General features: G+C 41.0%; 1 protein-coding gene across 3 annotated transcripts in view; it reads left to right on the top strand.

Moving 5' to 3' along the window:
* Positions 1–294: 294 nt before the first annotated feature.
* The window catches only part of rufy2 (RUN and FYVE domain containing 2), a 20537-nt gene continuing 6045 nt past the window's right edge, over positions 295–14786 (top strand). The window contains exons 1-13 of one of the 3 annotated variants that reach the window (XM_017715878.2): positions 295–441; positions 1084–1243; positions 4399–4572; positions 5711–5828; positions 7391–7492; positions 8478–8601; positions 10408–10472; positions 10659–10724; positions 10862–10931; positions 11023–11124; positions 11367–11483; positions 11826–11993; positions 12094–12191. In XM_017715878.2, coding sequence (XP_017571367.1) covers positions 1168–1243; positions 4399–4572; positions 5711–5828; positions 7391–7492; positions 8478–8601; positions 10408–10472; positions 10659–10724; positions 10862–10931; positions 11023–11124; positions 11367–11483; positions 11826–11993; positions 12094–12191 — 1280 coding nt within the window. In that variant the 5' untranslated portion in view covers positions 295–441; positions 1084–1167. Of the gene's footprint in view, positions 442–1083; positions 1244–1852; positions 2417–4398; positions 4573–5710; positions 5829–7390; positions 7493–8477; positions 8602–10407; positions 10473–10658; positions 10725–10861; positions 10932–11022; positions 11125–11366; positions 11484–11825; positions 11994–12093; positions 12192–14164; positions 14567–14786 lie in introns of those variants that run through there. The other 2 variants (XM_037538561.1, XM_017715877.2) reach the window with 2 other exon arrangements.

The raw sequence follows: 14786 nt of genomic DNA, 5'->3' as shown, positions 1-14786 counted from the left end.
ATAACTACCAAAAGAAATGCAAACTAAAATACACCAGATTTGAAGGAGATCATATCGTAAAAGCTCGAATTTCAAAATGAGTGGTCAGTCCAGGTCATTAATGGAGGGGTTTGTTAAAGGCTGCGTTTCCTGTGGTTTCACCTCGCAGTGCAGCGTCACTCAGCACCACTTCACAAGGCGGGCTTTGCCTCTGATTGGCTGCCTGGCGCACGCCTGTAGCCCCGCCCCTCGGTGTGTTGAGGCCCTCCCCGGTGTGAGTGAAGCTCCTCCCCCTGGCTCCGCTCCCGCTGCACTCCGCGCTCCAGCGGAGATATCTCCTCCCCGCCCGGCCCGCCGCTACTGCAGCAAATGAGGCTCCTCCGCCTCTCAGCCGCCGTCCCAGCCGTCCCAGCCGTCCCAGCCCCACACAGCAGCGTCCAGCCTGAGCACCGCCGCGCAAGGGTAAGTCTGTGTGAGCGCTGTTTTGAAAGCTGCTGACTGCGTCTGGTTCTGAGGAGTCACGTGTGTTTTATAGCACAGGCTGGTGCCTCAGCAGGGACAGTGTTTGTTTCCTGCTTTCTGCAGCCACGGGGGCTCTGAACATCTGTGGTCATTTTGATGCCTGGCTTGTCCTCAGCTGTCGGGGTTGTTTCTGTGCTTTTTCTTCCCTGAGCTCACATCCACACTAATCTCCATCCACATGAGGGATTGTCCAACAGGCGGGGAGAAAGACTCAAGACATAACAGTCATATGACAGCCTGCCACTCAAAGGGCAGGGCAGCAGCGTGAGAGGCAGGACTGACATGGTGTTGAATGTGCAAATCCAGCTGGGGAAAGGATCCAAATCAGTGTGTGTGTGTGTGTGTGTGTGTGTGTGTGTCAGCAGTACAGTTAATATTTCATGCTTACTTCTGTTCACAAGATGATTTGCAGCAGCAAAAACAGTCTAGGCATGTTATATAAATCAAGTCAAGTAGTGTTGCAGCTTAAACAGCCCACCTTGTACTGATAAGCTGCAACTCAAAGATTGTCTTCAACTTGAGACCACTCCTGTTTTCAGTAGTGCTGGTTTGAAGAAAACAGTCTTTGTGTTTGGTCTGCAGATCCGGAGTGGAGTGGACTAGACGCAGAGGGTGAGGTCAGGCTAGAGGATTGACCGAACTGTGGAATAAGGAGAACGGGCTGAAATGTACTCCCCTCAGAGTCTGCACCGCTGGGGCATCACACACAGCGAGAGCATGGAGCGCCTGGCCTACTGTCAGGGTAAGATACGGCGGCCTGTGCCAGTGTGTTGTGGTCTGCTCTGAGATAAAGGTGGATTGTATTAGCCTGATGTGCAGACTATCCAACAGACACAGCACCTTCAGAGGCTGAGCCGGTGTAATGTAAGTTAATTATAATCTAATCATGGCTGAAAGTTTACAGTTAAAACGGATCACTCAGCTATGAGCATCTTCTCCTTTTGGCTTTGCTTCTAGACTCAAATGATCTGGATGAATGATAAATCCTGCTTTGTGAAATACCCCCAGATACAGCATCACTTCAGCCAAAATAGCCACATCCGCTGTGAGCATCAGCTCAACAGGGATGCAAGTATAGATTCAGACCATGTTAACTGAGAATATGTGGATTTTCTTGCAGTAGGCCGGTCTTTGTCAGGGTGAGCGACCGCATAGGCTACATTCACGTTGTGAATAAGACAGGATTTTGGAAAAAGGGCATCTTGTCCACTAAATTGCGGATAATATGCTGATTCTCACACATTATAACTGTGCTACCCAGCGTGGGCCACCAGAGGAGTCTTTAAATCTTTTCCTTCTCAGAAAAAATTGAATCGTCTTTGCGTTGTAATTCTTCACGCCGCCAGCAGAGGGCGGCGAACTGCCTGTGTGTTTTCTATGACGTTAGCCTGGTGGCTCCGCTGTAAACAAACCCGCGATGTGGCGCTTTATTCCGAGCGCTCGCGTTTAACCTCCCGCTTAAATGTACACATGTTGCTGTTTTAACGCTTCTTGGCCGACACTAATAAGCGTTTTTCGGTAGTAATTCCGCGTCCGTTCAGTTCATCCTGCAGCCGCCACCGCCGCCGTCGTCCGGGATGTCCACGGCGCTTGTTGTCAGGTGAAAGTCTGTCTGTCTGAGGGAGAGACTCGCTTTTCCTATCCGCCATGGCCACACCTGCGGAGCCGGAGATGAGCCTGGCCGAGGCGGAGGGCAGTAAGGAGAAGACGCATGTGTTCGGCATCCTGCGCCTGCAGGAGGAGAAGGGTGGCGGGGAGAAGGCCGGTGTGAAGCCCGGAGACGGGAGGTGGCAAGCGCCTATATTCGCTTTAGCTCGGAAAGCGTCAGAGACCATCTCTGGAGGCATCCATGGTCTCCCCAAGGCCGCCGAGCCGAAAGCCTCCCCGTTTCCACCACACGAGTGGAGCGGTACGGGTAAGAGCTGAGGTTTCTCCTCGATAAAACACTAGGCTCAGCTCAGAGCTCCGTGCTGGTGGTCGGTGGAGGATAACGATAGCGGACCCCTGTTACTGACAGGGGCGCTGCTGCTAGGTTGGCTAACTTCTCGTTTTCTCAGAGGCAGAGATTTTTAGGCTGCTAAGACCCTCCAAGGCGTTTCCGTTCATATTATTAATGCTTCACTAACGCTGAACTGATTATATCCCACTGGGCTGTTTTAAACACTGTTTTGGGATCGAGGTCCAAAAGCTCAGAGGAGAAACGTTTCTAAATGAACGCTGCCGAGTATCGATCATCTCGGGATGAACATCAAACCCGTGTTCTCCATAAAGGAACCCGCGCAGCTCTCTCTGAGGGGACAGGGGGCTTCACTGTGGGGACTTCTGTGCTGTTCTGTTATTCTCCTGTTATTCTCCTGTTAGTATGATGTCATCGCTTGACTGGGAACAATAAAGGTGAAAACAGCAGCATTATGGACTGTTTTTGCACCATAAACGTGCCAGATGATCCAAATTAGATCTTTAGTAGTATTATAAATAGTCTTATGGGCCACAGCGTGATGAGTATTGTCAATACTGGGGCGACAGCTGGACACAGCGCTATTGATGCCCCCCCCTCCCAACTCTGTGAAGACGTCACATATATTCATTAATACATGTGATGTTCTCAGAATGATTTTGATGGCAGGTGGCAGTTTCTTCATTGGCCTGACAGAGGTGTTATTTCCATTGCAGGAGCACTAAACTAAATAGACTTGAGACATCTAGCTGTTTCACATGTGGTCATCTGTCACTGTCAGACACAGGTGAATCATGGGCTGGAGGTTAGGGAACCAGCCTTGTGACCGGAGGGTCGCCGGTTTGATCCCCAGAGCCGACAGCACATGTCTGAGGTGTCCTTGAGCAAGACACCTAACCCCCAACTGCTCCCTGGGCGCTGCGGATTGGACTGCCCACCGCTCCGGGCAAGTGTGCTCACTGCCCCCTAGTGTGTGTGTGTGCTCACTAGAGTGTATGTGGTGTTTCACTGCACGGATGGGTTAAATGTGGAGGTGAAATTTCCCCGTTGTGGGATAATAAGGGACTTAATCTTAATCACATCTGTGAAGTTGTCTAGGTTTGACAAGACCAAAACAATTTAGTAGTTAATGGGAAGTTTCGATTAAAAAACGTGAAACACGCAAATCTAGAAAAACGTACTGAGGAACCAGCTGGCCGAAGCTTTTCACACCTCACAAGCTACCTCACAGAGTTATCACATGAAATGGTTATAAATAAATAATTGCCTGATGACAGTTTTATGATAGCTTTAATATCAGATTTTGACGTATAGCATATTGTTTAAATACATTTATGCAGGGTGTTGCTTCTTACCAAAGGAAACTTATTCTTAGATTTTCAGCTGGTTTACCTTAACATCACATCACAAAAACTCAGAAGACATATCGGTCAACTGTTTTATTTTAATGATTTTTTGCATAGAGACATAGTAAATAAAATTGCTATATTTTAGAAAGCTTGTAGTTTGTCTTTCATGTCTGTCTCTTTGCTGTCTTGACTGAGCTTTATTAATAAGAATGTGAAATATGATGCCCAACGGAACTTCTGGCTGCTGCATGCATCAGTTCACACACACACACACACACACACACACACACACACACAGAGACACTCAGACACAGACATGCACACCTCAAATGTTTTCAGCTGCTCACAGGTTAAAATTTAGCTCATCTAATTAACTCACTTGACTACTGATTCCATACGGCTTTGCTTCATGCTAAATATTATGAATAAATTCATGATTTAATGTGTTTTTTTTCCTTAAAAAGCTAAAATCTAAAGTAAGACGGTTATTTGTGAGAGAAATAGGCTCAGTTGTTAGAGAAACAGATGAGAGTTTCAGAACCACGGTGTTGCTTCTCTGTCAGCAGCTGTTTTGTTTGCTTTATCTTCCAGCTTTCCGCGACCCTATGGCAATGGAAAGGGCCAACCTGCTCAACATGGCCAAGCTCAGCATTAAAGGTCTGATTGAGTCGGCTCTCAGCTTCGGACGAACCCTGGACTCTGACTACCCCCCTCTGCAGCAGTTCTTTGTTGTCATGGAGCACTGTCTGAAGCATGGCCTCAAAGGTACAGCAGTCAGGTTTTCAGACATAGATTAAGCCTCACTGTGAACAAGAGTTTACGGTTAACAGGGGTTCTCCAAAGAGAGCTTTGGGCCTGAAAATGACAATAGTTCGGCCAAAAAAAAACAAATTTGTACATATTTACGTACGACCCCAAATGCAGTCCATCAGCCAAGGCACGTTTGATGTCTGAAGGTTACTTCTTTTATAGCTAATGAGTATTAGATATATATCACCCATTAGCTGTGTGTAAACTGCATTGCACACTTGCCTCAAACTGTGCTGAGTTGTTAAGTAAGCTCTAATAGATTTGCTTATGTGCTTTCTGACATATTGTGACATACTGGTATATATTAAAATGGTCAAAGAACATTGCATAGCTAAAAGGAGTGGCAGTAGCTTGTACTGTTGTCAGTCATTTTAATGTGAAGTAATTTCGGTTCCTACCTAAGGTTAACCACACCTTAAAAATGGTTCTTCAAGGGTTCTTCAGTAAAAGCAGTGGTTCTGTATATCAGTGTTTGAACTTGTCCTCAGGGACACCCAGATGGTCCATGGTTTTCCTCTATTCCTATACATTGCAAGTTGGTTTGGAGTGGAAATACAGACCACCTGGGGGTCCCTAAGGACTGTTTGAGAACCACTGCTGTATAGGTTTATGAACACCTTAAAAAATCGTTTAAATGCAAAGATGGTCTTTGCATTGTCAGATGGTTCTTCTCTATGATGAAAAACAGTCGTACATGGTTCTTTAAAGAACCCTTTTTAAAAAAGTCTTGTTATGAGTCATTAGACCTTTTTGGCTAAGTGTATGTCTGGAAACCAGGTCAAAATATTTTCCACTTTACAGTTAGAAGTCACTGTTTCCAGCATGATCCCTTGTAAAATGAATCACCTGAAATATTGTTAGTACTAGTGGACGTGTTTCCTCGTTATTTTTGGCAGTATACAGATGGTCATGCTAGGAAATCTGCTCTAGATGGGGGGAAAAAACACACACAACACTAAAACACATTGTTTGCAGCACTGACACATTGGTTCATTTAAACTGATTCACTTGGCAATGTCTACTTGTGATGCTTTATATGCATAAGGATTTGGTTCTGTGCTGTTTAGCAAGCATGTTTTTCTTTGGCCTTTAGTGAAGAAGACGTTTCTTGGATACAACAAGTCGTTGTGGGGGCCTCTGGAGATGGTGGAGAAGCTGTGCCCAGAGGCAGGGGAGATTGCAGCTAGCGTTCGTGACTTACCTGGCCTCAAGTACGGATCAAAGCACGCTTACTAATGCCATTGGCATATTATCATGCTTAGTACTTGTTGTCATGCCCTTGTTTTTGACACATGTGTTTAATATAGCTCAGGTTCCGGGCTGTTCACTGAAAAACCGCTCTGCTCTTCAGCCAGCAGCCTTCTGGCTCATTCAGTTCTTACTCACAAGCTCTGCATGTGGGATTCTCTGTTTCAGATAGAGATCTTATCTGAGTCTGCTGAGCTTGTACCCCTGAGATATCTCAGTAAATTAATTTTTAAATAAGAAAGGTACAATAATGCACAAATGAAACCTGCACACACATCTGTGGAAAACACCCATCGCTCCACTGTCTTTTTTCCTGTTACTGCTCTTCAGAGACACTATAGAACTGAAAGGGGAAGTGAAAATTTCAGTTCAAGTTCCCTGACACAAATGAAACCTGTGACCGAAAAAAAGTCATTTTCAAAGCTCAGTGTAGCTGCGGAGCACTCTCAGCTTCACTCTCAGCCTACTGCTTTTCATCTCTTTTTGTGCAAATGTGAGCACCAGGCGACCTCAGAGTGATCATACACAATTTTCTATTGGGCACTCTTATCTCCCAAAACAAACAAATAAGTAAAACTAACAGTTTGCATGTTGCAAATATCACACTGTTGATAAGCCTGGCAAGCGCGATACATAGAGTGTTATGAAAAATAAACATAGACTTGATATAATGATGATGAAATGATAATTATAATTATATAATGCTACATTCTATATCTGTGACATTTTACTCTTGCAGCTTGAATATCACTGCTGTCGGAAGAAAACCTCGTATCGTGTTTTTCAGTTTTTGGCATAATTTCAAAGGACGTGTTGCCCTTTACATTGGTATGTAAATTTCATGATGAATGGAGCAGAAGAAACATCCCACAATGACTTGGAAAGATGTCTGGTTCCACTGACTTGTATTAAAACTACAGTATGTTTTTTCTTTCTCCTGTAAAGTTCCAATTTTGGAGATACGAGGTTTTCTTCCGATAAGAACGATATGTAAAGTAAGGGTGGTGGATACGTTTTAAAAGCATATTTCACACATTTTATATTTGCTTTTAAGCAGATTTCATTATTTTCTGTTATTATATAACTGCTGATGTATATGGGAATTGTGGGGCGATTCCATGCTTATATTTATGAGCATATCTGCCAATGCTGAGACATAAACTTGTAGCGCTTTTTAGTAATGGGTTACAAATGCATGAATAAAGTGCAGAAATTTTAATGCAACGGCCCAGCATCACCTAAATTTTCTCCACTTTCGGAGTACAATAACTAAAATGATTAAATAGCGGTTTGAAATATTAGAAAAATCTAAATATCCATTCTAAAGCCAATATAAAAGTGATTAGTTTTATTTTTATGCTTAAGTCTGCTGTGTTTAGTGCAGAGGTAACTGGATAAAAAGCAAACCTTTGCTACATGCACCACAAATTCTTTTCCTTACACTTCACATCAAAACGTCTCATCTTGTTAATGCACTGTTTTTTCACTTGACTGTGGACTATGTGGAACATTGTTTGTGTGTCAGGACTCCGCTGGGCAGAGCTCGGGCATGGCTGAGACTGGCACTGATGCAGAAAAGATTAGCAGACTACCTTCGTGTTCTCATCACCAGGAAAGACATATTGAGGTGAGGGACTTTTCTAATTTTGGGGACAGTTGACGTTCTCTAATCTTAAACTGAACTGCAGTAATTGGGGAAGGGGTTGGAGTTGAGCAGTGCTGGATTAAGTCAGTGGTTTTCGGTGAAAGTCTGTGCAAAGACTTTGCACTGCATATTGTACATAATCATGATCTGCTTCATGTAATAGCATTTTGTGAATTACCACTGGTGGCAATTTAAAAATGTTTCCCTGTACTTAGAAGCTGGTCTGAAAAGAACTTAAAACCCTTTGACTCAAAACTCCCTTAAAGTAGAAGATACTTGGCGGTTTTTAATTTTTGTCCAAAACGTTTTTCTGAAACATGTTTTTTTTTTTTTTAATATAAAACACTTCCATTAAGTCTTACATATTGACATGACATGAATTCTGTTTATTCATAGTATAGCAGTGTTGACAGTGTCCACAGGCCCCTGACTGATCATGCAGATAACAGAAAACCTTAGGGAAAGCGGAAGAATAGGAACTGTATAATGTTGCTCTAATATTTGAAATTTGCATAAAATGTAACAAGAACAGTTTTGGCAAGAGATTTTCTCAAATCTATCTCATTCTAATTCCTGCATTAGAGTATGATAGTGGTCAAATTTATGGTATTATAGTCTAGCACACAAACATTTACTGATAATATTCAGCAACTGCCCTGGTTTCTGTGTTTCGACATAAAGAGGTTTTTAGTACTTTTCTGAATACATAGAAATGTGTCACATCTATTGTCTGTAGTAGTCAATGCAGTATGATACAGATGCAGCAGGTTGAGATTAATTTGTTAGTGTATTTGTCTAATGCTTAAGTTCCTATTGTGTAGTCCTTTAACACAGCAACACTCCACACCCCCTCCCTTCCTTTTACTTGTGTGTTAAAGGATGTGGTAAAGCCAATTTTGAAGGATCAGCCAGCGTTTCCTAAGTTCACTGTCAGCTCTTTTTTTTTTATTTTTTTTTTTTTGTATAGTGATTTCTATGAGAGCTCAGCAGTCATGCTGGAAGAGGAAGGAGCCGTCATCGTTGGTCTCCTGGTGGGACTCAACGTCATTGATGCCAACCTGTGCGTGAAGGGCGAGGACCTGGATACACAAGTACAAAAACTTTTTTGATTTTTACACCGTGTGGCCACAGTATTAGGCCATGCAAAGTAGGTGAAAATTCCCTGTAATGTTGGGATGCTTTTGGCTTGTTTAGGGATGTGGACAGCTTGGAAGTTCTGTGCCCATACACACGTTAAGTACAATCATACTTACGAACAGTTAGATCCATAAATATTTTGGACATTGACTAAGTTATTGCTCTTTTAGCTGTTTACCACAGCATATCGGAATTGATTTCAGTAACACATGAGCTCAAAGTGCAGACTTTAAGCTTCAGCTTGAGGGTATTTACATCCAAATTGGGTAAACATTGTAGGTATTACAACCATTTTCAAATGTAGCTCCACAATTTTTGGAGGCTCAAAAATAATAAATCCACAGAGCTGTCACTGTCAGGGAAGCAAGCAATCATTACGCTAAAAATCAAAAACATGCTCATCAGAGAGACAGCAAAAAAATTGCATGACCAAATTAATGGTCTGGTATATTATTTAAAAGAAACAATTCAGTGTTGAGCTCAAAAAAGTCAAAAAGGCCCAGTAGACCATGGAAAACAACAGTGGTTAATGACAGAAGAATTCTTTCCGTGGTGTAGAAAAACCCACAACAGTTGGCTCAAGAACAGCCTCCATGAGGTAGGTGGATCTGTGTCAAAGTCAACAATCAAGCGCCGTAACCAAAAATGCAAACCATTTCTAAGATTCAAAACAGGAAGACCTGATAATGGTTTGCCAGAAATGCTTAATAAAAAAAGCCTGTATTGTTCTGGAATGAAATCTTATGGACAGATGATACAAAGATCAACTTGAATAAAGATGATTGGAAAAGAAGAGTATAAGGGACATATGGTAGAGATAGTGTACAGATACAGCCAGAGCCAGATGCTTTAGAGTTTATTAGATGGCACTTCACGGTGCAGATGAACAATGTCCCTAAGCTTACTGTGAAAGGAACTTTTTTAAGGCAAAGAGCTGGAAATGTTCTCCAATGGAAAACATTCACCTGACCTCAGATCAGCAGTGCATGCATGTCACGTACTGAAGGCAAAACTCAAGGTAAAACACTCGAAGGACATGCAGAAACTGAAGGCAGCTGCAAAGCCGGCAGAACATCACAAGTGAAGAAACCCAGTGTGTGTGGTGATTGAAATTAAAAACTATTAAAAATGATCATTTGGTTGCTAGTTTGTTCAGTTACTTTTGAGCCCCTAAAAAATGAGGGGTTGTGTTTGAAATTGGTTGTAGTTTATATACCTTTCAACCAATCTATATGTTGTAAATACCCTAAAATTAAAACGGAAAGTCTTTGAGCTCAGACTCAGAATTTAAACCCCAGTATGCTACAGTAGACAGTTAAAATAATAACTTTTTCAATGTTGAGATTATGTATGTGTGTGTGTGTGTGTGTGTGTGTGTGTGTGTGTATATATATATATATATATATATATATATATATATACACACACACACACACACACACACACACACACACACACACACACACACACGGATGGATGGATAGATAGATAGATAGATAGATAGATAGATAGATAGATAGATAGATAGATAGATCTGACTATAGAATTAAATAGTATAGAATTTGATTAGTGGAGCACTGCTGACAGTGTGTATGTGCTTTATAGGAATCCATTTCAGAAAGCCAGCATCAACTTGCAAAGTATATTTTTAGCATAATAAACAGGCCTCTCTGTGTATCTATGTAAAGTAGGAATATATTTAGTTATGTAAAGCTGATTCCAGTTCTATTAAGTTCATATGACGTTTTTCAATCTCTCAGGTTGGGGTGATTGACTTCTCCATGTACTTGAAAAATGACATTGATGACTACAGAACTGAAGAAAGGTAAGCATTTTTCATTTTTGAAGTAAGCTACTGAAAAAATGTCTTTTGTAGTTACTGTATTAGCATATATGTGATGGCCTCATTTCAGGCTGTGGGAAGAAGAACAGAGCTTTACTCTTTTCAGAATATTATATGTGTTGTACCTCACAAATCTAATTATATACTACTTAAATGTTCCTTAAACAGAAATGGACAAATTGCAGCAATATTGGACCAGAAGAACTATGTTGAGGAGCTAAACCGACAGCTCAAGTGAGCATACATTTTTCTCTAGCATTTGCATATATGAGATGCATCATGACATTAATTTCTGAATCTGTTGTGTACTTCAGTTGTTTTTATGTGCCTCTGTCTCTAAAGCTACATCTAATACTGATTATCTACCTTAGTTCCACTGTTCAGGGTCTGCAGGGACGTGTGGATTCATTAGAGAAATCAAATTCTAAACTCATTGAAGAGGTACTGTGATTTCCAGGAATAAAGAATGGATATTGTGATCTACACAGGTAGATGTGACATCAGCAATTTTCTTTTTTTTTTTTTTCTTTAGCTGGCAATAGCAAAAAACAACATCATCAAACTGCAGGAAGAAAACCACCAGCTAAGGACAGAGAACTCGGTGATTCTCATGAAGGCTCAGCAACGCCTTGAGGTAACATGCGTCATGATTTGTTTTTTCCACAAACATAGCCAAAAATAGCATATATTCTTAATTCTTGGCCTTGCTTTAGTTAGAACTAATTAAGTATATATTTACAGATTAGGGTCCTTAATGTAGCCTTCAGCTGAGGAGGTAGATTATGGACTATTCAATTAAATGTAATTTTCCACTATTTCAGTATGGATTTATCAAAGTTAGTCCGAGGCTAACAGATTTTGCTCTTCTGTGCACAGGTTACAAAGGGGGATGTGAACTGCGAGCTGGACACATACAAGCAGTCCAGGCAGGGCCTGGACGAAATGTACAACGAGGCAAGACGGCAGCTGAGGGAAGAGTGCCAGCTCCGGCAGGTCTGAACTCAGCTGTGCCCAAAAGCGACAGCTGCTTCTTAAACAACGTTTCCTTAACACTTTGCACATTAACAGTTTTAAAAATTAAGAGGTCTCAACACTGAACCCTTAGGCACACCACGTATTGTCTTAACTGTATACAGACAAAAGCCATGAATCAGTTTTATTATGAGCGCTATGTCAAAGCCAGATTTCTCCATATCATTGCTGTTTTTTGATATGTACTGTGTCAGAGCAACGGAAGATTTTCTGGTATTTGGTAATACAGTAGTATTATAACTACAATGTATATTAATATTTAATATTATAAATTAAAATAAGTGAAATACGTTTGCATTCTAGGATGTGGAGAATGAGTTGGTGGTGCAAGTCAGCATGAAACAGGAGATGGAACTGGCCATGAAGCTGTTGGAGAAGGACATCCATGAAAAGCAGGATACTTTGATTGGACTTCGGCAACAGCTGGATGAGGTTAAGGCCATAAATGTGGAAATGTACCAAAAAATGCAGGTATCCTTACCACCAGATTCACTTCTTTGATGCTAAAGGCAGTTAAATTGAGTTTCTTCTTTGTTATAACTAATATACTTAATTTCATTATTATCAACAGTCCTCTGATGATGGCATGAAACAGAAAAACGATATGATTGCACGACTGGAGGAGAAGACCAATCAGATAACGGCTACTATGAGGCAGCTAGAGCAAAGGTGAGTGACATTCACAGTCATATGGAAACATAAGTTGCCTGGTGTAGTGCAAAACCATGTTCCTGGGGTGCATTCAGATTAGTGCCCACAGCAGTAGAAAAGGTTTCTTCCTGTGGGCATAAATGAAAAATACTACAAACCTCAATTTCAGAAAAGGTTGGGACAGTATGTGAAATGGAAATAAAAGCAGAAAGCAGTGATTTGTACATCCAATTTGACTTTGTTTCATCTTAGCTGTTTTTACAAAGATACACTCATTTTGAAACAGCAAAATGTTCCAAAAGGTTGTGAAAGGGACCATTTAAGACTAGAACAGCAGTGTCAAATGTTCAAAAACATCTTAAACAGGTGATGCAGTAATGGTAAGGTTTAAAAGGAGCATCTAGGAAAGGCCTTGTTCTTCATAAGCAAGGATGGGTCGAGAAACATCTGTCAACAAATAATCCAGCTGTTAAAAAAGCAGCATTACTCAGTTGTGATTGCTAGGTTTTTGATGCATCTCACCGACAACAATGCATAATCCACATTGTTACCTGTATGAAGTTCAAAAGCCAGGGTCTATCTTGGTGTGAGGTTGTATTGGTGTCCATGGCATGACTAACATGCACATCTGTGAAGACACCATTAATACTGAATGATGCATACAGATTCTGGAGCATCATATGTCGTCTTCTAGACGTCTTTTTCTGGAATATCCATCCTTATTTCGGCATGAGAACCTCAAGCCACATTCGGCAGGTGTTTTAACAGCATGGCTGCATAATTAGGGAGTGCGAGTGCTTGACTGGCCTGCCTAAAGTCCAGACCAGTTTCCCATTGAAAATATGGGACACATTATGAAGTGCAGAATGCGACACTGAAGCTTGTGCCTGTATGAACAGCTGAAGACTTGTATGTTGGAAGAATGGCAAAGAGCCCAGTTTCAAAACCGGATCAATTGGTCTTTAGTTCTCGAATGACTAGTGATTTGAAAAAGAAAGATAATGTAACAAAGTGCCAACAAATGAGCGCATGTTTTACAAAAAAACCAATAGTGTTCATAAGGTAAAACATCAAATTTGTTTTTGAACTGTTCAATTAATACAGGTTAAAATCTACTAAAGACTGCCTTCTATTTTTATTATTCTTCACATACTGTTCCATCGAGAGTTGAAATCCCACTTCAGTGTTTCAGTATTGATTTTACTTTAGTGGGATGTTTATACAGGTTTTTATTGCCAGCCCTGAAAAGTGTTATTATATGTTTCTGTGAATGTTTGTTGAAAAAAATGAAACCAGTATTTGTATATAGTCTAGCAACTGCTAGTCTGAATGCACCTGTGGAAGTGTGTATGAGTGAGTGAGTGAGTGAGTGAGTGAGTGAGTGAGTGAGTGAGTGAGTGAGTGAGTGAGTGAGTGAGTGAGTGAGTGAGTGAGTGAGTGAGTGAGTGAGTGAGTGAGTGAGTGAGTGAGTGAGTGAGTGTGTGTGTGTGTGTGTGTGTGTGTGTGTGTGTGTGTGTGTGTGTGTTTTAGGTTCGCATTGAATACTGTCAGCTTAAGCCTAATGGGACTTGACCTATGAGGCTCCAGAATTTTGCTTATTGGCCAGGCTAGCATGCACAGCGTTTTGCATGTTGTGTGAAGATCTACTGAATGACTTTATTTCACCTGGCCACTCAAGCGTTAGTGTTTTGTGTTTATTAGGTTGTGTGACGTGGTGCTGTCAGGCTCGTTCATGTCTCTGTCCACACTCACCATCCCTCCCTTTCTTCTCCGTTGATTTACTGCCATCTTATTTGTGATAATTTTAACAAGTGCATTGCTTAACAATTTTTCAAAGCTTTGGATGAAATTCACTGATGTTTACATCCTCTTTCCCTTTTTGTTCTTCCCTTTTTTTGTCTTTATTTTCCTCATCCTCTGCCCTGTGTTAACTCAATCATTTTACCCCTCACTGTGATATTGAAATCTTTCACTGCATTCAATAAAAACAGCGATAAAGACCTGCTTAGCCAAACACGAACTCTTGCCATGTCATTTGTAAAATGTGCCAGTACAGATACAGAGCATCAGTACAAACTTGTCAAAGATATTTCCTTCTGATATTAAGATAAAGTTCTTGTTTGTCATGTAACACAAGGTGTTTGGGAATATGCAATGTTGTGAAAGTAATGGGTTTGGCTGTTCTATATTAGCCTATTTTTAGGTTTCGTTTAATAGTGGATATTGTTTTTTTCCCCCCACATATTGTTTAGTGATTCCAGCAAAGTTCTCTCTCGTGGTACTGTAATATGACAAACATATGGCTGTACAATTTTAACAAGAGATGACAATGAATATGCTGTATCTTTTATCCAGATCATCAATAAATTTAGATGTTTTAAAATATTCCTAAACATTTCTTGGATGAGTTCTTTATATTTTCAGTGGTACTTATACTCTTTTAAAAAAGCTGAACGTTACTTTACTAACATTATTCTACATTCTTATGAGGCAGGATATGTGTCCAAATGTTTCAGGCAATAAAAAAAAAACAGTGCCCTTAACTGTGATCTTACCTCTTCTAAATTTCTAGTTCACCTCTTTCCTTCTGTCTGGCTATTTGCATATTTGTTG

The sequence above is a fragment of the Pygocentrus nattereri genome, chromosome 5, assembly GCF_015220715.1.
Source record: "Pygocentrus nattereri isolate fPygNat1 chromosome 5, fPygNat1.pri, whole genome shotgun sequence".
Classification (NCBI taxonomy): domain Eukaryota; kingdom Metazoa; phylum Chordata; class Actinopteri; order Characiformes; family Serrasalmidae; genus Pygocentrus; species Pygocentrus nattereri.
Note: the sequence above shows the minus strand (reverse complement) of the source record. Positions and strands in the feature narration are given on the sequence as shown.